Below are 23,558 nucleotides of genomic sequence, written 5' to 3'. Positions count from 1 at the left end.
TGTCCATTAATTAATTATAATAATACTCTTGTAAACTTCCACTTAATGGTAGAGAATAGAGATACATATATTGGTTACTTTTATATAATATAAGATGAACACGATTTATAATATGATCCAATAATAATAATAATAATTGTTATTATATAATAATAATTATTATTATTATATAATAATTATTATTATTATATAATAATTATTATTATTATATAATAATTTAACAATTTGTTTCCCAATTTAATACGTGCACGTACTTGAACATAAGTTAATGTCAACAAATTGTAGCTACTTTACTTCTTCTCATGGTCAACGAAATATATCCATTTAATTTCCCACAAAAACTAATTAATTCTTATTCATATAGTTTTTATTCAAAACCCTAATAATTACCAACACTTTCCAATTTCCAAATTCAATTCCATCACAATATATTATACTAAGATAACAAATTCCACTTCCAAAAAAAATAAAATTAAATGCAACAATATCAACAAACAAAAAAAAAATAAAAAAAAATCAAATCTTAATCAAACCAATAGCCTTCTCAAGATGTTTGTTCTTGAGACCAATATACTCTCTCACCGTCACCGCCCTAAAACGAGGAAACTGCCGCCCCACCGCCACCAGCGGTGCAACGGTGGAATCCGCCGGAGGCCCGTAGAAGTACGCAACGGAAAACCTATGCCGCCTAGTCTCGTTCGGAACCACACGGTGGTACACCGTGGGGAAACACCCGTTCGATAAAATGTGCATGAGATCACCTACATTGATCACCAGGGCTCCTTTCAATGGAGTAACCGGGACCCACCCCACACCGCCCTCCCGGAATATTTGGAGGCCGTTTGTGTCGTTTTGGTGAAGGATTGTTAGAAGCAAAGAATCCGTGTGTGGGGCTAACCCGATCGCTCGACTAGGGTTTGGACAACTAGGGTATGAATTTAACTGCAGTGCACCCTCGGATTGGTTAAGAGAAGCCGATAGTAAACTCGTTTCTTGATTGTCTTCGTCGTAGCCCAATGATTTGAGGATGATGAGGAAGAGTTTGTAGGCTAGTGATTTCATCTTTTTTTGATAATTGTCCATTGCATCACTGCAAAATTAATTAGAGAAAAGTTTATTAATTACATAGTATGTAGTTTAATAACATGATTAATTAATTGCCTTAATTATATATATATAAATATTACAAATTATATATACATCATACATGTCTAATTTGTTTCCATTTTGCCAGAAAAGCAAAATGCGTTGAAGAAAAATCTTTTAAACAGAATATTTAATTTCAATAATAATTATTATTCTTACTATTTATAATATTAATATTATTATTTTTATTATTATTATTTAAATTAAGATTGAAAGATTCTACAAAATATATATATTTTTGAAAATTTAAAACCCGAGGTATATATACAGCCAATTCTCCCAGAAGAAGGGAATTAATTAACAATATTAATGAAGTCGCGAATCTCCATAGACTTTCGATTTATTTATTTATTATTATTTTTCTTTTTTACGATAAAGAACCAGCTAGCCGGCATCTAATCATATAGGTGCACTAAAATTTTCCATATCCTATTTTTTTTAATAAGAATAAAAATTCCCACATCTTTGTGTTTATTTTTATGTGGAACTCCTAAATTAAAATTTGCTTAACAAAAAAAAAAAAAAATATATATATATATATATATATATATATATATATATAGTGCATGGGAGCTTACCAAAACTCCTGATAGTGAAGTGGCCAAAGCAGTTTCGCATGCTCAACCGCCGACCCAGCCATGATTGTGAAACCCTCATGCCACATCAGCTTCGTAAAGAACGGCGATATACGCGCCACCCCGTACCCGGTGGCGCCGTTCGGCGCCCTAACCGCCTTCAGCTTCTGCTCCGCCGGAAGCTCAAACAGCCGCCGCGCATGCGCCTCCACATCCTCAACGAGTCCCGCCGGAACCCCATGGTTCGTCACCTGAAACATCCCACACTCCCGGCACGCGTCCCCCACGAGCGCCGCCGCGGTCGGAGATCGCAGGTCGATCGTCGGAACCGCCGCCGGCAAGTGTAACCCCCCTCCTCCTCCGGGATGGTCGGCGGCACGTGTCGGGTGGGTATTGGCCCACGTGTGAGACTCCGGCAGATCGTCGACGGCGGCGAAATCGAGAGGGACGATGTGGGTGTAGTGGAGGTGGGTGTCTGTGTATACGTGGGAGAGAGAAGTAGTCGCCATTTTTTTTTTTCGTTGTGAATAAGGTTTCAGAGTGTCTCCATTTATGTTTAATTTCGGTTGTCTTTGTTTTGAATAAATTAATAAAATAATGTAATCTGCTTAATTAAAAAAAAGTGGTGTTTAAAAAGTAATTTGAAAGGGAGGGAAAGTGTAATTAACTAAGAGGGTGTTTGGCTAAGCTTATTTTAAACAGCTGATAAGCTCTTACGTCTGATAAGATGTTTTAAGAGCTGATAAGCTGTTACATCTTATTTTTAGGATTAATTTTTAGAGTGTTTGGATAATGGGCTTATTTCCTATTTTTACCCATTAAAAGATCTTAAATAAAAAGGTGGGGTAGATGTACTTATTTAAAAAGATCTTATTTGCTCTCCAACAGCTTATTTTAAAAAAAATTAAGATCTTTTTCTAAAAATTTACCAAACACTTTGGAAGAGCTTATAAGCTCTAAAACATCTTATAAGCTCCTTTTAACATCTTATAAGCTTAGCCAAACACCCTCTAAGTACGGAAGAATTTGAATTCCGTGGAAAATTAAATATTGGTAAAACTTTTTAGGTTTAATTATTATTAATTATTATTATTAATATTGTATTTTGGCACTTGATTTGTGTTACACGTGGCCTGGGCGGCCGCATGGACTGAGTGTTGTCCTTTGTCAATTTTGGATTTTTTTGAGGTTGTCTTCGCACACGTTTTGAAGGGTATTTGAAGGGTTGTTCGCTTAGCCGGTAAAACCGATCGAACCGAATTGAAAATTCGGTTTTGTATTTGATAAATATTTTTGGAATTTCGGTATTCGATAGTGATGTTGATATATCAAATATCGAAATATTGATTTTTTTTCCATTACTTACAAATTAGCATCTATTGACAATTATTGTTTTCCATGATCGACTAAAGTCAAAGAAGTTAAAAATACATTTTTAAAATATCTTTTCAATTTTACCAGTACCGAACAAAAGACACTGAATTAATTCGATAAAAAAAAACGTACCAAACCAAATAGTTCGGTTCGGTAAACGGTTTAAATTTTCGATGTATCGAAATTTCGATTTACCAAAATACGGGTACGGTTCGGTATGGTATTACCGAATGAACACAAAATCAAATAATTTGAATTTAAATTATGTTAGTCTGGGTTTGACACCAATTGGCCATATGGGAAGGCCCGGATGTGGGCAACCCACAATTGAATGTTGCGAGTGCGCCTCTATGTGTTGAGTGCATTATAAGACTAGGTTTTTGTGCCTTTTCCGATACCAATTGATCTTAGGAAAAATCGTAACACATGAGGGTCTACTAGTGGTATCAGAGCCAAGATCACGAGTTCAATTCTCAACTGGAGCAATCATCAATTGTCCACGTTAGGGAAGCCCGAGTACGGTCGGTCCACAATCGAATGCCGTGAGCGCTTGTGTGTACTGAATGCACTATAAATTACATTAAATTTGACTAATTATAGTATTATAATGGTGTATTTGTCAATTTGTGTTGGTGGTTTGCAACTAGTTCATACTACTAATCATGGTTGGTGGCGCACAAGGACTGGTCACATGCTATAATTATCTTTTAGTGTGTTTAATGAGACAAAGATAAAAACACTAAGATAGATAATTTAATTAATAATATTATATATAATATGAGTAAACTGCAAAAACTACCCCTGTGTAATCTCGAAATAGCAAAAAACCCCCTGTGATAAATAAACTAGCAAAAACCCCCCTGTGAAATTATTTAAATAGCAAAAACCCCCCTATGGAACTATTTGAGGGTTGACTTGATATAAAAAGACACAAATACCCCTGGAGTCTTGCAATTAATAAATTCTTATATTTTATAAATATTTTAATTATTTTATTTAAAAAATAATCAATTTAGTTGTTTACTATTTTTTTTAATTTCTAAACAAATAAATTAAAAAGAATAAATATACATATAATATGTATATATATAAATACATTTTGATGGACAATTTTGCCATTTCAAGTCTAAAAAATCAGCTGGGGGGGATTCTGCCTTTGACTAAATTTCACAGGGGGGTTTTTGCTAGTTTATTTATCACAGGGGGGTTTTTGCTATTTCGAGATAACACAGGGGTAGTATTTGCAATTTACTCTATATAATATTATATATAGTGGTGTGGGATGGCTAATATTCTATTCCATGGCCATTTGCTACATTTTGGATGTATTGTTATTAAATTAAAAAAAATGATTATACAATTATTAATTATTTTGTCTTCAACGAAGAAGTTTACTATAGCATATTTTGGATACTACCTTAACCGTTTGGGAAATTAATTATATATATAATAAATAATATTTAAATGTGTGACTTCAAATTACATCCACCGAGTTATACGTAGTGGATTGTTATCACTTATCAGCATCGTTCTTTCTTGATCTAATTTGAAATAAAACCTATTTCGTTTTTATTTTATTTACTAAAAAAAAAGTCGAATTATTTTCTTAAATAATAATAATGATCGATAAATAAAATCAAAACAAAGTTTTTTTTTTTAAATCAGTATTAAAATTAAGAGAAATTACTGTAACCGCCCGAGGTAAGGCCAAATTACGTAGAGAAGAAAATCCCTATTGTTTAAGTTTATTACAGCCACCCCTCAACTATATATTTTCTTACGAAAAACCCCTCATTTAATAAGTAAATTTAATACCATAAGGGTGGACGTATTTTTTCGTAATTTGAGCTAATCTCATGGGGTGGCCGTAAAATTTACCCTAAAATGAACCATGATAAATTCAAAATGTTGATTTAATACGGAAAATTACGGTCAATCTAAATGGTTAAATTACGAAAACCCCTCTTGTTTGAGTAATTACAGCCACCCCTCATATTATCTTACGAAAATACCCCTCTAGAGGAAAATTTAGAGATGTTAAATTAGTAAAAAAAACCGTACCAAAATTTCGGTACGCCAACATTTCAAACCTTTTACCGAACTGGATATAAGATTTGGTTCGATAAATAACACAATTACATAAATTTTATGTAAAAAATATTTAAAAGAAGTGTGTGACTGTAATTATCCAAACAAGAGGGGTTCTTTTATAAGTTGGCCATAACTCAGGGGTGGCCACAATTTGCCATTTCTTATTTTATCTTTTTTTTCATTCAACGACGTTTGAGAGATGAGAGCCTGTCCTAAATATAAAACAAGGTATGCAATTTGCTCGTAAAATCGCAAGCACGATTTTGAAGATTTGGAGCCGTTAAAAATAAAGTGCTTACTGCTTAATGGGAATCAAGTCGAGTTCAATAGTTTCCACATTTGCTTCCCCCTATAAAATGCTGCCCTAAACATATATCCAGTTCCATGCCACTATTTCTTGCACTTGATATCAAGAAAACGTCGTACCAAAACGCAAGAAAGAAAGAAAACAAACTTCAATGTGCATTCTTTTTCGCCTCGTAAATCAGATTCTTCGTTACGAACTGTTTGGAGTAATGTTCGGACAAGATATTTTTCGTCAATCAGCAGAGCCAAAACCTCGGGCAGAGTCCCCTTTATCAGAGGGCCTCCCTTGCAACTCCTTCAGTACAGCAATGCTGACATCATTATCACGATTTTCTCCGGTCGACGGCTTACCTGTTGACTTTTTAGGAGTGTAGGTAGTTGACCAAGATCCTCCGTTCGATCCAGCTAATGCCATTATGACATCTGCCTGTTGTGGATTCAAAACCGGTAACGAATACGAAGATAAGTTTTCAATCATCAATTCGACTCTACATACAGATTTTATTCTTACAAACATTTCCTTCATGTTTTATTACTTCAAAAATCAAATGAAAAACTAGGTATTGATTTTTGGTATTTTCGTAAAAAAATCCAAGGTTCAAATATAGCTTAATGATATTAATGCTTGGTATAAGAACAAGACTTCACAAATAAAGTTACGGTATATAATCGCATGTTTTTTATCCATCGTAACTATAGGGAATTAGGGATGAATTTGCTGTTTAAATTAGCATAAAAGGTTATTTAACAAGTCCGTTTACGTTATTTAGTGCATGTGAAACAGAATAGCAGACAAAATAAGTAATAAATCAGCAACATACCATTTATGACTACTTTTTAGTCGATACACAAAATAATACGATGCTAACATAAAGAAAGCAGAGTTCCAAAATAAATTGTTTTGAAATTTCACAATTTTGAGGATTAAGATTATTAAAATAGTTAAACGAACCAAACTTCGCAAAATTGCTATAAAGGAAAAAAAACGGACCTTATTTGGATGAACATTATCGAAAACATGCGCTTGACCACCGTAAAATATAGTCATCTGACGACCACCTGATTCCATTCCACGGTGACTGTCATAAGAATAAGAAACGTACACATTCGTTAATCTTGATTCAAATTTCAGACAAAACTAATCCTATGTAATAAAACACACAACAACAGAACCTGAGTCCTGAATTGACCTGGGCGTAGTAGACGACTCCGGTTCGGAAATGCTAACGCCAGATTTCTGTTTGCCACTCCGTATGAGCACTCCAGCAGGCTGTCTCATAGATCCACTTGCATTATTAATCGAGCTCAAAATTCCGGATCCTTTAATGCCAGTCCTGGATCCTTCATCGGCAGCTGTTTGTGACACTTGGGTGGGGCCCACATTCGTTTCTTTAAACCTATTCGACGGGCCTTGATAGCTGAACGGCATCACTTGGCCTGTACGTGGTGGATATTGCATAACGGAATTAGGGTTTCGTTTGGAGTGATTAATTTCGACTCTGCCACCGGTGGATAACTGAGATGCAAACGAGGCTGAAATTGGCCTCGTCTGATGCACACCGAAAGATGGTTCTTCGCGCTCTCCCCCTGAATATCGTAACAGCTGAGATAGCACAAAACGCGTAAGCATTGAGTTAAAGAAAAAGAAAAGGAAAAAATAAAAAAAATTGATGCACCTTAGTTAAAAGGTGGTTGTCTTGTGAATCTACTAGCCCTGGTGGAAATTTATCTTTTGATGACATCATAAAAGAATCTGAGTTGCTTCGTTTACTGCCCGTCAATCTGTTGCTACTTTCGGGCAACGTGATATTATCGCCTCTCGATCCGTAAAACGGTATTCCCTCCAAATGATTGCTCACGCGTCTTTCTAACATAATTGATGAAAAAAGAACTGTCAAAACTACAATTTAGTGTAGTAACTGACAATCTCGAAACAGAGCAGCGTCGAAAATTGGATCGCAATTCAATTTTGACCACTTATCTTTGTAAAGGGAACAAATTTAACAAACAAAATGAAAAGAAGTGTGCAAATAAAACAGAGAAACAAAGAGATAAGACAACACATTACCACAAAAAAAAGTAACTCATTATCATATTAAAATGGCCAATTGGCCATATACACACACAGAGGAAATAGGTACAACAAACTGCTCCACCAATGACTTCATATTAAACCACCCCATTGCCCCAAAGTACATACCAAATTCACACACACACACACACACACACACAAATTTGAGGCAAGAAAAGGATAATAAATAATGCATAAATGTTGAGTGCCCATTTGGAATTTGATAAGCAAGATATTAGGTCACCACATCAACTTGCAAATAAAAAATCTAAACCACTCTTCAAATAGTAATTCAAGAAAGTGGGTTGTGACTTGTGATGTCATATATTCCATTATTCTTACCAGAACCCAGATCAGAAGTGGCGGAAGGAGACACCTCCGGCGGCGGGCGGCCAGCTCCAACGGCCGGCGGAGCAGAATCTTGACCTTGGCCCTTATTTCCAAGAAAATCATGAAAAGTGGTGGGCTTCACTTCAGAATCTCCACCGGCATTAACATTAACACCACCAACACTTGCCTTGTTGTTCTTACCGTTGCTCTGAGCATGAGCCATGTATGTATATATATGAACGTGAGGGTCAGTTATATATGTTGAAAAAAGAAATAAATATTACATTTTTAGCATTTTCACAACGCCCACCATAACCACCACCACCACCACCACCCAGATGAAGCTCACAGCTAAAGGCTGAGTCTTTACAAAACAAATTAATAATTCAAGGGGGGGTTATTTGCTTTGAGGTTGTAGATTGAGGGGTTTGAAGAGAAAAGCTAAAAATAGGGGAAACACGAATTCTAGAGAGAGAAAATAAAAAAAGAAAAGGAGGAAAGAGAAGAATCACACACAGGTTTTTTAAGATGGGGAGGGAGAGAGGGACAGTAAATAAAAAAAGGGAAAGTTTTTTTCTGGCACACACAGATACAAATGTGCTTTCTTCTTTTAATAATAGTGGCAGTATCTCTCTCTCTCTCTAATCTCTCTCTCTCTCTCTAGATATATGCACACAAGTATATATATATATATATATTATATATATGTATATATGATGGTGGATGCGTAATGTATTAGTAGCTCTTAAGTGGGTTCTCTTTTGTTGAAAGAATTAATGCTGGGTCTTTTTTTGTGTTCTTGCCTAAAAGCACACACAGTGAAGGTTTTTGTGTGTGTGTTTATAACAGGGTTTGAATCTGCAAATATAGGAATATTTTTGGGGGTTTAAAAAACAGTGTGTGAATCTTTGTTTGATGATTGTGTTTAAAAAACAGTATAAGTAGTTGAATTAATCATTTTCTGTGAAATTATTAATTAATGATGATTAAGGTAGTTTTAATATAGATCATAAGTTATCTTCATCAGTTAATTTACATTATTTGGTGGGTGAAAAGGTGTGTTCATATATATATATATAAACAAAGCAATGTGGGGTTCTTGGTGTGTAGTGTTGAGTGGAAAAGGAATTTTGTAGCAGTGCTGATTCCCTCTCTTTCTTTCTCTCTCTCTCTCTCACTTCATAGTGTGTGAAAAAATGTGTGAGAGAAAGAGAAAGAGAGAGAGAGTGCGTGTGTTTTGAGTACATATGTTGACTGTAACCACTCTGTATCTGTCTCTCTCTCTCTATATATATAATATATATATATGAATCGGCCCATTACTCAGCAGTCGTTTTCTCACATCGGCCTTCGTGCTTTTTTCCTTTGTATTATATTATTATATTATTATTATTTTATCTTCACCCAAAGATTCTCTTTACTTGTCCGCTAAATTCTCGCTCTTACATTATTATATTATTACATTTTTATATTCTTTTAAATAATAATAATAAATTAATTAATAAAAACTCAAGAAATCGCTATCTTTGTTGACAATCCGTGAGCTTGTTTGGCCCGTTTGATTAGAGTACCAATTATGACTTTGCTAACACACTTTATTAATATTATTTCTTTTAAATTAATAAACTTGTACGAATTCATGCCAAACAATAAGTTAGGTATAATTGGGTTTATAACAAAATATATGCTTAATTAAATGCAGCTTTGACTATCTCACCACAAAATATATGCTTAGGGTTCATAAAATATTTTAATATAATATAGTGATATAAAATATTAATTGTAATTCCTTTAATGAATTTGTTAATCTCTTTTAAATTACATAAGATTTTTACTTACAATTGTTAAAGGTTAGAGAATATTTTTTTTAATTCATGCGAAAGATTTAAAAAAAAAATTAAATAGTTGGAGTTTGTTTTAGAATTTAAAATCTTGATATTTATTTTTTAATAAACTTTTTTATTATGGAGAAATTATATTTTTTTTTTTAACCTTAAAATGGGATAAGAAGCAGCATATCGGGCTGGGCCCGGTGGGGGATCCAATTCAATTATGATCCACGGAAAAAGACTAAAATGGGCCCGGCAATAATTAGTTTCCACATCTCAATAATTAAATAATAAAATCCTTAACCCACCAAAAACCAACTATACTGATTCCTGTCAAACTCATAAACAATTTTATTTTTAAATAAATGGAAATATAACACACTAACACTCGAGGATCACTCAATTAGATTCTAATTTTAAATCCGATTTTTTAATTTTAGAAAAATCATAATTATTTTATCCGAAAATTACAATTAAAATATCGATTTATGCCGATTTCGATCTGAAATTTTCCAATTATGGGGAAAAAAATTATCATTCCAATTTTCGAAATTACGATTTCAATTTCTTTTTAACTGGATTGGAATTAATTTTTCACTTCAAGAAAAAACTTGAAATTATTCGAAATTGTTAATTCCGATCCAATCCAAACAAAATAGAAGCCAAATTATCCAAGAACCACAGTTTCAAGAAGTACCTGGAGAAGAAGTACTGCACGAGTTTGATAATCCAATTCCACTCATCCTCTAATTGCTTCTCTGAATACACCAAAAAAATTATTAAAAAAAAAATCCACTATAATTAATTTTAAATTTAATAATAAGGAAGAAAAAAATGAAGAAGTGATCATATTCATATACCTCAACTCAGCTTTCCTCCGAATATTTTCCGTCAATTTCTGCGCACTAATGACATCATTCTCCGGTTGGTACCTCTGCTTCACAAGCTCCCTCGGATCATTACACGTCTTCAAAACATCCGACATCAATTCAGCTCTCTCCATTACATCACTTCTTGATTCCTTACAAGTATCAGGCATCTTTGTCGAACGAGTAACCGGTTTCATCAAATCATGGAGCTTTCGTGCTAACTCACCCCTCCCGTTTTTCTCCATCTCCTCACTCAGCCTCGTGTACGTTATGTGCTGAGGAACAATGCCTTTACGTAACATGTCCTCAAATTCGAACGCAGCCTCATCGTACCTATGTTGTCTCCACAACAAGTTGATTAACATCGTACTCGAAGCCAAATCCAAATCAAATCCCTTCTCCCTCATATCATTAACAATCTTCAAAGTAAATTCCACGTTCCCTTCCTTTGATAACATTTTCAACAGCAGATGGTACGTAAGTCCGTCCGGGTCGTACCCTACCCGGATCAATTTCTTGTAGAGGGTCAAACCCGCGTCGATATTACCCGTTTTCGAAAAGTGCTTAAAGAAATAGCTATAAGTTGTAGTCGTAGGCAAACACTTATCATCTATCATAGTTCTAACAATCTTGCTAGCCTCTACAATATCCCCTGCTTTGCAGAAACCCTTTACCAACGAGTTATAAGTAGATAAAGTAGGCCCAGTTTCAAGAATCGAGAACCGTTCAAGCATTCCTATTGCCTCTTTAAACCTGCCGGCTTCACCTAAAGCATCGATTATCGGATTGTAGACAATTGCGTTTGGTTTTACGCCTTCGGTTTTCATCTGATTGAGCAGCTCGATCGCCATGTCAGCAAGGCGGAGCCTGCACAATCCTTCTATGAGGGTCCCGTACGTGACAACGTTTGCCTTGACTTTCTCTTTCTTCATGCTCTCCCATAAGCGCATTGCGTGTTTGAGTTTTCGAGATCGGAGATATCCGTTGAGTAGAATATTGTAAACGCGAATAGGTGGGGCCCAGCTTGGATCTTTTGTCTTGCGATTTTCACAGTACTGTGAGGCTGTGCTAACGTGTCCTTCCTTGCATAAGGAGTCTAGAAGTTTGTCGAACAGATTGTTTTCTGTGTCTGGATCACTATGGAAGAAATTTAAACTGGTTGCGTATTCGAATGTTCTAATGGCTGCCAGGGGAAAACCTGTCCAAAAATACATACAACAACGCAAAAAACAAAATTAAAAAGTAGAATCGAAATTGCGTTGTGTGTAAATAGATATATACCTGCGCGTGTGTATCTTCTGATCATGATGAGGAAAGTATCGGAATCGGGTCGCCGGGTCGGGTCTGCATTAACCTGGTCGAGAATCAGACACCAGGCTGAGTCAAATTCTCGGGCCTTGCCGAGAGCATTGACGGCGGCATTGAAAACCGCAATGGAGAATTGATAATCGGGCCGGTTGCGGGCCCAATTGAACAGCGTGAACAAGGGTTTCGGGGCGGAAACGAACCGATTGAATACTTCGAGTAAGAGATTCGAGCTCGGATCGACCTCCGCGGCGGTTAGGGCACGTTCGAGATCCGGACCGGGTTGGATGGCGGGGTTTGACAGCACTTCGGAAATGCGAGTGAAGTCGGAGGCGGCGGCGGCGGCGGCGGCGGAACTAGGGTTTTGAGGCGGCGGCGGTGGTTGCTCTGGAGGGGTTCGTTTCAGAAGGGAAGGGATGGGGATTGTGAAGTTTGGTTGGGTGGAGACTGAGAGGAGTCTGACGGCGGCGACCAGAGGGAGAACACGGCGGCGTATGTTTATTACTGCATGCATTTGATTTGTGGTGGTTCAAATTGAAAAAATTTCCGGTGTAAAAAACTCATCAATAAATACATTTATTTATATACAAATAGAAAAATGGGACTGGCTTCTCCAATTATAATTTAATCCATCACAAAAATTAAATTAAATAAATAAAATCATCTCCTCTGAAAATTATAATAAATAAAAAAAATTAAAAAAAAAAATCATCTCCTCTGAAAGTTGAAGAATCTGATAGCAAAAGCAAAAGTTCCGGCGAAAACGACGCAGAATCCGACAACCATAAGACCAGCAATGCTCAAGAAATCGTGTCGGAAACCAAACTGGCTTTTCAGAAGCTGCTTAATTGGCACTGAGTTGACTCCATCACTCAGCTTAACGAGTTCACTCATATCTCCATACTGTGCTGTTAAAAGCCCATATAAACTCCATGCTATTGGATTTGCCCAGTAATACCATCTCCACCATACAGGAATTCTCTACGAAAAAGCAAGAATTCGAAAAAAATTAATAATTATAAGAAAAAAAAAAAAAAAGGAGTCTTGAAGAAAATTGATTTATTACCATGTGAGAAATCATGAAGCCGCTGAAAAGGTTCCACATCATATAGAACGGTGCGGCAAGAATAGCGGCTACATTGTGATTGGGAGTAAGGGAAGTTGTCATCATTCCGAAGAAGGTGAAGTACAGCAATGTGAAGTACATGAAGTATACATACGAAAGGAACTTGTATACGTTCCATTCGAAAGACGCCATTAGGTAGAAGATAGCGCTGTAGATAATCGACTGCGCGCAGACGTACGGTAACTCGACTGCGACCTGCAAAACCGATTTTAAATGAAACGTTGGAAGGAAAATATAATGCCTAGAAACGAGAAAAAAATGAAAAAAAAAAACCATGCCTGGGCTAATGCAAATGGTAGTGATGAATACATTCCTGCAGCTCTTTCCCTGTACGAAACGAACCTTTCGAAGTAGACGACTGGCTGCACAGAAGATGCGTTTGTGATTCCGATGAATAAAACAGCTGCGTACATGGATCCCATGGCATTGAATATATCCTGTTGCGATTCCCTGTAGAGTAATTTGTCTAGATTGAATATTTATTTATTTTAATTTGCAAGCTGCTATCTTTACGCAGCTATTTAAAGATTAAATCTTTGCGCAAAATGAATATAAGTACATGATAATATGGAATGCAGAACTTTGGTATGAGAAAGTTAAGACGCACCTTTTGGAACCAAATTTCCAGCATATTGAACCAAACATCAACGAAATGATAACAGTGTAGAAGAAGCGTACGGCGGTATATTGTGGATTACGCCAGTAGGACAAGTTCTGCTTCCAAAAGCATGCTAGGAACTGACCGAAAAACGAGAGGGAATATTTGCTCGGAAAAGTCAATTTGTTTGCATCCTTATCTGGTTTGCATAAACTCTCAACCAGAGTCTTATTTTGCCTAAAATTGTGAATTAATTAAAAAAAATGTTTTTAGAAAGAAAAGAAAATGATTCTCCAAATTTTGACATTTCGAAAACGTAAACGGATACTTACTGAAACAGAAGTGATCCGCGATAAATTTCTGCAAAGTCCAAACCTAGGCGATTTTCTTCACCTGGAGACGTAACTTCAAGAATCCAAGCTGCAGGATTATATCCAGGTTTTATTTTTTGAACTCCTGGAATAGCCTAGAAAAAATTGAATACATAAAGAATTTGTGACAAGATCAGTACTATATTAAAATAAAGAATTAAAAAACAAATCCAAAATGGTTCACCTCAAAATACTGAATAAGCTTGTTAGATTTGTTGCCCAGTGGGCCCGCGTAGATCAGCTGTCCGCCTCGTTTCATTAGTAAAAGCTGGGACAAAAGTGAGAATTAAAAATGAAATCCCCAGGTGGAGATAACTTATTAGTATTTAAAAAGGAAAGAAAAAAGAATCACCTCATCAAAAGATTCAAAGATATCAATGCTGGGCTGGTGAATAGTGCAAACTATTGTTCGACCGGTGTCCACAATGTTCCTCACGGCTCTCATCACAATGGCTGCTGACCTGGCATCGAGCCCTGAAGTGGGTTCATCCATGAAAACTATTGAAGGATTGGCAACAAGCTCGACCGCAATTGTCAGCCTTTTCCTTTGCTCCACCGACAAGCCATTTACTCCCGGTACACCAACTAGTGCTCTGCGTAACTGAGTTAACTCAACTAGTTCCATAACCTCATCCACAAAAGCCTGCAAAATAATACTTCCACAAGTTAAGAGGAGAAAATTTAAAAACCTACACGAACAAAATAAAGAAGAAAAATTAAACAAGAAATTACTCGCTGAATAGGGAAGCCACACTGAGAAGATAATCGGAGCCAAGCAGAAAATACGAGTGATTCATCCACAGTGAGACATGGGGAATGAACATCACTCTGTTCACAGTAGCCAGAAATCCTTGCGAATGTTTCTTGATTTTTGGGATATCCCGAAATGTAGATGCTACCTTCGATATACCCTCCCGTTTTTCTGCCTGATAAAACATCCATCAATGTAGTTTTTCCAGCACCACTCACACCAATTAATGCAGTAAGCACGCCAGGCTGGAATGCTCCGGTTACATTTACGAGTAGCTGCAACTTGTCTTCTTGTAAACCCTGCCCCTTGAGTTCCTAAAAAACGATGAAACAGCTAAGGATCTTTAACTATCAGAAATAATTTTTTTCTTGAATTTTGCTAAAAAAAATTAAGGTGTTGATATACCAGAGGAACATCAACGTAGTAGCTGATGTTGCTAAAAGACATGGAAAGTAGTTCAAACGGAAGAACCATTCCTTTGTGTTTTCGGAAACTCTTGCCTGCCAAGGGATGGGGGGAAAATAAGAACAAGACCACAGTGACAAATCAAGAAAAACGGAGATTAAAGTCACAGGTAGTGTTTATTTTACAGACCAGTGAAAGAGTGTGTATGTTGCAAGAACTCTCCGAAAGAAATGATGGAAGATTCACTCTCTCGTCCACTGTTTTTGTCGTGATGGTCCTCTGTGGGAATAATAGCTTGTTGATTCCCTAGGGCTGCTCAAAAGTTGGTCCAAATTTCACAAAACAAGTCCTTAGTAACTGTACTTCAGTGTGTAACTATAGTAAATTTCATGCAATCTTGGAGCTTTCTCCAACTTGAGTATGGATTACAAATGAGAATTTTTTGGGATGAAACTTACGATTTAGAAGAGTCAGAAACACAGTAAAGAGTGTGTTGAATAATATTGTATATCCAAGTAGTGCTCCAACGCCTATCCAATACCAATGGTCGTCTGGAAACAAACTGCGGACCGTCAGCAACTTTTCCCCCAAAGACAAAGTAGTATCGTTTCCAGCTTTCTATCGTAAGGAAAAGGAAACGTGTTATCACACACGGGAACAAGACGAAGAACTGATAAGAGATAGAACAAGTAACAATGTCCGTATAATGGAATCAAGTAACCTCAATTACGGGAAGTGATTCAAGCATATTTTTCCTTTTACTTAAAAAAATGTACCAATGTTTTTGCTAAATTCCTACATGTATGTATACCTTATCCCACGAGGGGCCAAGAAATTCATTCACCGAAGCTGCACTTTGAGCATACATCATAGGGGAGAACCAGTAACCCCATATCCACCAAACAGGGATGCTATCTGCTCAGTTTAAAAATTGCACCAAAAATCAAATAAAGCAGACTTATCGAACAAATGTTATAATAAGGTATTACGGTTAATTAAGTAGAAAGTAAAGGGCATCGTCTATGACCTCTCGAAAGTATAAATCCACCAAGGACCATAACAACCAACAAAGCAAAAGATCCAAACGTATTGGCAACAACCATATTTCTCCCTAATGATGCCATCACTCGGAAAAGGCCTATCGACATCTGGTGCAAAGTGAAGTATAAAAAGAACTGGAGAAGGCATCTGTACATCATAAGCATGTTTCAATTTGACATATATGTATACGTATCAGAGGAAAGAAAAGAATTAAGAGGACTTAGTAAAGAGTACCTAGTTATTTGTGGATCGAAGCCAATTGCATAATATGTAACTGCTACCCACAGAAAAGATTCTACAAGTGAAAGGGGAATGCTCAAAATCCAGGAGGGAAGAGTGTATATCCAGCAAGGGTAAAACCGCATGTCTCTGTGCTTGTAAAGAACAGGCAGCTTAGCTATCAACATTGGAACCTCCATAAATCCATTAAAAAGAATCATAACTATGGCGAAGTAAAGTGCACCAAGGTATACTCCTCCATCGTCGAGAGTATTATGATGCATAGTTGTCCGGAAAAACACACTCATCATTATCAAAATAATTAGGAAGAGCTGCAAACGCAAAAAAAAAAAAAAAAAAAAAAAACAGTTAGAGCAGAACAGAGTAGTCAGAAAACAGGGTGACGTAAAACGTTATTAATTACCTGGATGAATTTGAAAACAAAAACAGGGGAATTTCGCTTCAGTAGTAGCATTTGCCACGATAAACTTGTCTTCAGAAGCTTAGCCCTTGTTACACCATAAGTTTCGGTGAACAGAGCAGCTGGGTGATTGAGAGATTTATCGAATGGAGTGGCTAACTGCATAGACAATAAATTACCAACACGAAAGGACTGAAAACTATCTACGAACTTCGCCACAGAGACATAGTTGTATTGACTATTGCGGAACCAATACTGCTCTTGGTCCTTCACAGATATTACCTATACATGAAATTTCAAGAGAAAAATAAATTTCAAGATTAATAAAAAAACCAATGAGTGTAGCTTTAAGTAAAAGCTTGAAAAGTCCGAACAATTACCTCTTGTAGAAAGTCGGCAACATTTTTTCTAGATGGACATTTGAAACCCATAAATGCAAAAAAATCGAGTGCATCTTCACGTGGTCCCTGATAAACAATTTGTCCCTCGCTAAACAGAATGATGTCATCAAACATCTCGTAAGTCTCGGGATCCGGTTGCAATAAAGATACTAATGTCGTGAAATCAAGAGCATGAGTTGTGTGCTGAAGATATTTGATTATTTGGTGGGTAGTTGAGCTGTCTAGTCCGGTTGATATCTCGTCCAAGAAAAGTACCCTAGAAGCACCCATAAGCAGTTCAGCTGCCGATATTTATAACGTTAGTTATTCAAGCTGGTAATTTCTTAGAGCAGCAAATTGAGCACCGTGAAAGTAAGTAAGAGTAACTACCTGTAGTGAGCCGCTTTTTTTGGCCCCCGGATATCCCTTTAAGCATTTCATCTCCAACCAATGTATCAGCACAAATATCCAATCCTAAAATCTTTACAGATATTTTAGAACAATAAATAAGAATGTCCGGAAAATTAAGAACAAATTGATGGAACTATTATCCTTGTTTTAACTACACAAGCTATCATCATAGATATATTGATTATATAATAGGGACTAACGTGATTATACAAGCTGTCTAGATGTCTAGATGTGCTTACATCTATTGAATTTCAAGGCAGTCACATAGGGAAAAAGATTAATCAAGAATAATAGCAACAATATTTAGCAAATAAATTTTAATGGTCTTATTCTCAAAAATCAGAAAATCGAGGATCCTTTTTCAGGCACACCTTCATGATGTATTCCACAAGAACACTTGTCTGTTGCCCCAATGCTACTGCCTACGAGAAAACAAGTATTTCAGCACTTGGAATATTGGCAATTGCACAAAAATAAAATGAAGTAAAGTAAGCTACACTAATCACGGATTTCATCGATGAAGAATGCGTACCTTGATAAAAATATCTAGATCTTGATCTGGATTTATTCCAGCAATTTTCTCTCTTCTAAGAAGTTCGACAAGCATTTCTGCACGCCAATGGTTACGCACCGAGTTTAAGTAAAAGATAAGAAAAATACATGAAAAGTAATCATTCGAAATAATTGGTAACAATGCCTCGTTGCTGTTACCGTGCTTGAATCCAGCGCCTTGACATTGTCCTGAAAATTCAAGAACCTCCCTCACAGTCATCTCGGAAATGTGCCAATCCTGCTGGCTCGCAAATGATGAAGTCCTCTGAGGAGAAAACTCGTCTAGATTATGTCCGTTATACGTAATTTTCCCTGACATCTTCAGAAGCAGGGGTCATCGATAAGAACTAAATACGCACGAATTTCTAGAGAAGACAAATCAACACAAAGACCAATTGAAATAACTTTATATCCCGTGCACAAAAACGGAGTGCCAATTCACAAGCTAATTGTGCTGAATAACTACATTTGCTAAATTTTGGTAATAACGTAAATAACATGTCGCGGTACCTGTAAAGTGGGTGCAAGACGACCTGCAAGAGCCAAAAGAAACGTTGTCTTTCCAGAGCTTGGAGGACCCAAAAGCAGAGTCAGCCTAAATAACAACCTCAGTCATTGAATCGAGAAATGACGGACTATACAATAAATTTTCATTGAAGAGAAGCTCTCACTATACCTTGAAGGCCTTACGATACCACTTATATTTTTCAGTATAGAAAACTCCTGTTTTCTTCCAGAGACAATCCTAAGTTGCCTCAACAAAGCCTGCATTTTATAGTGTTTCCATGGATACAATCAGATTAATCCCGAACAAAAATCTCGTTTAGCTTGTCAGATAAAAAAATTTAAAATTCAGATATAAAAAATCTTATCAGATATTTGTAGTCCACATGCATACCTCAGTCATGTCAAAAATAAAATTGGGTATGGTTGGCAAAGCTCTGCTTCCAACGTGGACTAATGCATCGACCTTAAGATTCTGAAACCGTATCTCGACTTTTGGAAATCCTAGTCCGACACTGTAAGTAACATGCATAAAATTCGTTTACCAGCAACACTTTCCAAAAAAGAAAAAAAAGAGACTATAAATCGTCTTGCAACCAGAGAAGGACAAGAAAAACGAATAATACATCGCAGCCTTATTACAATAAACACGAAGGCAATCACACGAGCATGAGTATGCTAAAGCTTGATACAACATTGTAATAAGTAATAACACTCCCTAACTTGGTGTAAATTTTTAACTGGTTCAGTCAAATACGCAAACAGGTAGCGGGCGTAAAAATCAAGAACCGAAAATAGAGATTCCCGAAGGACTTACGCATCAAATCTCTGCCTAACTTTCCCGAAAAACCCCTCAATATCTTCATGAATTTCACCGACCAACTTATCTAGCACTTCCTTATGCTCAGCATTCTTAATTTTACGAACATCAACCAACGACAGCTCCCCATCAACACTGCGAAAAAGCGCAACCCGGGCTCTGTCGTAAGTACACGACCTCTGCAAAGCAGCCAACACAACACCCTCATCGTATTCACCGCGATCAGTACCACCACCACCACCATTACTCAATCCGTTCATCGCAAACATGCCCTTTTTTTCGGTTTTTCTCGACAACCCCAAATTACTTTGAGGAACATTAAATTATGTGTGATCTCAGGAGGCTTTAAAGAAGAGTTTGAGTGTCTGAATTTGTGGGGATGAAGCATTTTTTCTGGGTGGGATTTTTTGGTTGGGTCAATCGGCAACGACTTTGGAGGCTGGAAGGGGGGTTGTTGAATGCTCTGTAATAATTTTCTTTCGATCAATCTTCTTTCTCTCTCTTCTGTTCTTCTTTAAGGGATGAACGTGAATCGTACAGATTTCTTGGTAAGAAGAATTAACCGAGGAAAATCTGTGCATGGTAGATTACAGTAGGCGGGAAAAAAATACGAGTGAAGATGACGAAGAGTTTGGTTGCAGTGGTTAAGACTGTGTTTGGCTACTAATATTGTGTATATAAACTCTAAGAGTTTATTGCAAATAGACCCCTGAGTTATATCGAATTGCTAAAAACCACCGCTTGTTGTTTTATTCGCACAAAATTCCCCCCTGATTTAATTTTTGGGAAAATTACACCTACACCCTTGAGATATGCTAAAATAACTTTAAGGTCCCTGTAGTATCGGCAATTACAATCACCCCATGAGACATTGTTAAAAACTCTAACGGAATAAAACATTGGATAAGTTATTTCGTTAGGGTTCTAACGGATTATTAGTTTCAGGCAGTGATGGAGACAACATATAACTAAATGGTGACATGGTTTTCCTAATATTTCTTAAATCCTTATTATTTCATATAAGATTTATAAATTTTCGTCTATGGTAGCATTAACGGCCCTGCAAGAAATAAATATAGTGCATATTGGTCCCCAGGACATGAAATCTTGGTTTCGATAATTGTTTCAGGGGTGGGTGTAATTACTCATACCGAATAGATCTTAAAGTTATTTTAACATATTATAAGATATAGGTGTATTTTTCCCTTAATATTTTTAGCAATTAGTGCCCCCTATTTAGGAGTTGTATGCTAAAGAAAATTGATTAACAGGGCGGAGGTTTGCTAATAAAGCAATATAGGGTGGCTTTTTTAACAATTCGATGTAATAGGGGGGGCAGTAATTGCAGAAAAGGAAAATAGAAATCAGAGTGAATAATGATGATTATTTATGCTGCTGGCTTCGAAGAAAATAATAAATGCAAATATAGGAAGTGCGCTACGTATTTAATATTAATTAATAATTATACGGTGCTGTAATTTGCGGTGCATTATTGCCACCTGCAAACGGCTATTTATTACCCTAACTTTGGAATTGTCCCATATGTTATTCCCTCATTTTAAATTTTATTATTATAATAGTAATAATAATAATAAGGGTAAATTACAATCACCCCTGAGGTATGGTCAAATTACGAAAACCTCCATTTTGTTTGGATAATTACAACCACCCCTCAACTCTTCAAATTTAGTGGAATCTTCGATATTATATGGAATATTATCACTTTTGTACCCGTTTTTTCACATTTGAACTCTACATTTTGAAGCAAGATGATCATAATATGTGTTTTTTGGCTTGTATATATCAGATTGTGGTGCATAAGAAACTGTATTTTTACACAAAACGAGTACAAAATAGAACACATTCCACGAAATTTAGATGATTATGTTGAATTTGACATCATAAGGGTGGAGGTGTAAGAAAAAATCATAGTTGAGGGGGTAGATGTAATTATCTAAACAATAGAGTTTTTTTGTAAATTGACCATACCTCAGGGGGTGTTTATAATTTACCCTAATAATAATAAGTGTACACTGAAAGGGGTTTTCCAGCGTAGAAGCTCAGACGGTCAAGTCAGAAAGGAGTGTTTTCGTAAGCATGATATATTTTTAGTAGACAAACGTTAGAAAAGGTTTGACTTTTGAGTGAAGTCCCTATTTATAGATATGTCGTATCTTGAGATGCAAGCTTCATTAAGATTTTTAACATAATTTTTTGTTGATTTGGATCTGCCACGTTTGATGGGTTTTTCGATAAAATATGTCTCGACTCGTTTATAACACCAATTTGAGGTCTCCTACAACATCTTATGGTCTTACCTCGTCTTGCCGTTCGACGTAAAGTACAGATGATACTTTAACATGATTGGGCTTCTAGTTTTGGGTCAATATGCAATTTATTTCAGTACCCAAGCCTATTGTGGGCTAAAACGAAATAGCCCATATCACACACACACACACACACACACACACATATATATATATACAGTGGCGGATCTAGCTATGGTCTAGGGTGTGCAGTTGCACACCCTTGATTTTAAACAAATAATACCGTTATACATAAGTTGACAAGAAAAGTATTTGGTTGAGTTGGTAAAGATGTTCCTTCTTTTGTTAATTGGTCCCGGGTTCGAACCCCCAGCCTCTAAAAAGTTGATTTTTTTTCAAATCTTTACATTTTTCACCATTTTTCTCTTTAAATATTTACACAATTCACCTAAAATTTTTAAATTGTAAATTTTTGGTCCATTTTCTCTTTAAATATTTACACAATTCACCTAAACTTTTTAAATTGTAAATTTTTGGTCCATTTTCTCTTTAAATATTTACACAATTCACCTAAATTGTAAATTTTTGGTCCACTATTTTTATAAAGTGATATTTAAATTTTTTATTCAACAATTTAGCACCCCCTTGGCAAAAATCCTGGATCCGCCACTGTATATATATATATATATATATTATTTTTTTTTTTTCATGGGAATTGAATCAACCCTTTTTTTTTTTGCTTAAATCCTCATTATATATAGACAATGGTATATAATTAAATAATTAATATCCAAGTTTAAATACCATATGTGTACTTAAATTTTGGATCCATTCAGATTCATCCTTAAAAAAATAAAACAAAGACCAAGAAAATTTGAATTGGTCTTCGGTCTGCCAATACCTTTGTATTTCGTACCATATTTTAAAATTAAATTAAATAAAAATAAAAATAAATAAAAAAGAATTGGAATATAAAATACAATTTAAATTTGAAAAGTCTAGAACATGCTACGTTGTCAGTAATGGTCCAGGAAAAATGCCTTGGCCCAATAAAAAAACAAACCTTCACTCAGAATTTATTGAGTTTGGTATATATCATAATAAATTACTAATAATAAATAATAACTATATATTATATTAATTATTTTTATCATATGTGTGTGCTGTAACGAGATAGCGACGTGTTTGGTCAACTGAGTTCAAAAATGAAAAAGTCCCGCTCTAATTAGTGGGATTACTTATTTCGTAGATCTCGAAGTTTAGCTCACTTCTTAAGTTACTAAATTAGTATAATTACTACATAATCCATATTTGATTTTCTATTTAATAATGGATTATGAAAGGTAATTTATTTATAAGGATTTAATCATTGATCTTCAATTTACTTGATCGTATTTGTAGATCATACACCTGGTAAATATATTAATTTATATATATGGATGGTTGTATGTTGTTTAATTAGTATTTACAGGATCGCATAATGATCAATTTTGATTTTACTATGATTTTTGTAAAATATTTTCAATTTATTAAAAATAAATCGGACACGGGTGTGTCTTTTTTATTATTATTATTATTATTATTATTATTATTATTATTATTATTATTATTATTATTATTATTATTATTATTATTATTATTATTATTAAGACAATTTCGTAAAATATCGACAAACACGTGACTAATGTTAGGATATTGGGGTTTGTATTGAATTTTTGAAAAAGAAAATGAACATTACTGCCTAATTTGCGTGGGACAAGGTTCACTAAAAATTGGGTTATGAATAAACTTTAATG

The 23,558-nt window shown here is 35.6% G+C and overlaps 4 protein-coding genes across 6 annotated transcripts; all 4 read right to left on the bottom strand.

The window, feature by feature from the left end:
• Positions 1-271: 271 nt before the first annotated feature.
• LOC105975145 (gibberellin 3-beta-dioxygenase 1) lies at positions 272-2,294 on the bottom strand. The gene is made up of 2 exons (XM_088815472.1): positions 1,725-2,294; positions 272-1,090 (listed from the first exon to the last, which is right to left on the bottom strand). The coding sequence occupies exons 1-2, from the start codon at positions 2,228-2,230 to the stop codon at positions 517-519; spliced, it is 1,080 nt and encodes a 359-aa protein (XP_088671598.1). The 5' UTR covers positions 2,231-2,294; the 3' UTR covers positions 272-516.
• A 3,172-nt stretch (positions 2,295-5,466) lies between these two features.
• On the bottom strand, positions 5,467-8,600 carry TIFY8 (TIFY domain protein 8). Its single transcript, XM_013000456.2, has 5 exons — positions 7,906-8,600; positions 7,169-7,359; positions 6,683-7,095; positions 6,484-6,571; positions 5,467-5,919 (listed from the first exon to the last, which is right to left on the bottom strand). Exons 1-5 carry the CDS (start codon positions 8,114-8,116, stop codon positions 5,725-5,727), a joined length of 1,098 nt encoding a protein of 365 aa, XP_012855910.2. The 5' UTR covers positions 8,117-8,600; the 3' UTR covers positions 5,467-5,724.
• On the bottom strand, positions 7,964-12,427 carry LOC105975275 (Pentatricopeptide repeat (PPR) superfamily protein). Its single transcript, XM_013000454.2, has 4 exons — positions 11,873-12,427; positions 10,583-11,789; positions 10,420-10,480; positions 7,964-8,101 (listed from the first exon to the last, which is right to left on the bottom strand). The coding sequence occupies exons 1-3, from the start codon at positions 12,408-12,410 to the stop codon at positions 10,462-10,464; spliced, it is 1,764 nt and encodes a 587-aa protein (XP_012855908.2). The 5' UTR covers positions 12,411-12,427; the 3' UTR covers positions 7,964-8,101; positions 10,420-10,461.
• A 12-nt stretch (positions 12,428-12,439) lies between these two features.
• LOC105975274 (ABC transporter G family member 32) lies at positions 12,440-20,137 on the bottom strand. 3 transcript variants are annotated; one of them, XM_013000453.2, is made up of 24 exons: positions 19,493-20,137; positions 19,070-19,190; positions 18,848-18,936; positions 18,682-18,766; positions 18,331-18,490; positions 18,152-18,228; positions 17,991-18,041; positions 17,599-17,689; positions 17,209-17,510; positions 16,832-17,110; positions 16,423-16,739; positions 16,175-16,335; positions 15,959-16,062; positions 15,606-15,765; positions 15,337-15,459; positions 15,148-15,242; positions 14,724-15,056; positions 14,344-14,634; positions 14,176-14,259; positions 13,953-14,086; positions 13,630-13,857; positions 13,301-13,472; positions 12,963-13,217; positions 12,440-12,877 (listed from the first exon to the last, which is right to left on the bottom strand). In XM_013000453.2, the coding sequence occupies exons 1-24, from the start codon at positions 19,762-19,764 to the stop codon at positions 12,605-12,607; spliced, it is 4,257 nt and encodes a 1,418-aa protein (XP_012855907.2). In that variant the 5' UTR covers positions 19,765-20,137; the 3' UTR covers positions 12,440-12,604. The 3 variants fall into 3 exon arrangements, with proteins under 3 accessions (XP_012855907.2, XP_088671571.1, XP_088671573.1); XM_088815445.1 differs by having other exon boundaries at positions 18,331-18,483; positions 19,493-20,134; XM_088815447.1 differs by having other exon boundaries at positions 17,991-18,037; positions 19,493-19,805.
• Positions 20,138-23,558: the final 3,421 nt, after the last annotated feature.

The sequence above is a fragment of the Erythranthe guttata genome, chromosome 1 (genome assembly GCF_056151865.1).
Source record: "Erythranthe guttata isolate IM_541 chromosome 1, IM_541, whole genome shotgun sequence".
Classification (NCBI taxonomy): Eukaryota; Viridiplantae; Streptophyta; class Magnoliopsida; order Lamiales; family Phrymaceae; genus Erythranthe; species Erythranthe guttata.
The sequence above is the reverse complement of the archived record's forward strand: the minus strand, read 5'-3'. Positions and strand labels throughout refer to the sequence as shown.

Excerpts from the sequence above, each read along its gene's own strand:
- TIFY8 (XM_013000456.2), bottom strand. The coding sequence starts at position 8,116 with ATGGCTCATGCTCAGAGCAACGGTAAGAACAACAAGGCAAGTGTTGGT. Across the intron at positions 7,360-7,905 it reads CACTTCTGATCTGGGTTCTG|AAAGACGCGTGAGCAATCAT; the intron begins GTAAGAATAATG and ends CAATTATGTTAG. Across the intron at positions 5,920-6,483 it reads ATAATGTTCATCCAAATAAG|GCAGATGTCATAATGGCATT; the intron begins GTCCGTTTTTTT and ends AATCCACAACAG.
- LOC105975275 (XM_013000454.2), bottom strand. The coding sequence starts at position 12,410 with ATGCATGCAGTAATAAACATACGCCGCCGTGTTCTCCCTCTGGTCGCC. Across the intron at positions 11,790-11,872 it reads CAGAAGATACACACGCGCAG|GTTTTCCCCTGGCAGCCATT; the intron begins GTATATATCTAT and ends ATTTTTGGACAG.
- LOC105975274 (XM_013000453.2), bottom strand. The coding sequence starts at position 19,764 with ATGTTTGCGATGAACGGATTGAGTAATGGTGGTGGTGGTGGTACTGAT. Across the intron at positions 16,336-16,422 it reads TTCGATCCACAAATAACTAG|ATGCCTTCTCCAGTTCTTTT; the intron begins GTACTCTTTACT and ends TATGATGTACAG. Across the intron at positions 14,087-14,175 it reads AGCTTATTCAGTATTTTGAG|GCTATTCCAGGAGTTCAAAA; the intron begins GTGAACCATTTT and ends AATTTTTTCTAG.
- LOC105975145 (XM_088815472.1), bottom strand. The coding sequence starts at position 2,230 with ATGGCGACTACTTCTCTCTCCCACGTATACACAGACACCCACCTCCAC. Across the intron at positions 1,091-1,724 it reads CTTCACTATCAGGAGTTTTG|TGATGCAATGGACAATTATC; the intron begins GTAAGCTCCCAT and ends TTAATTTTGCAG.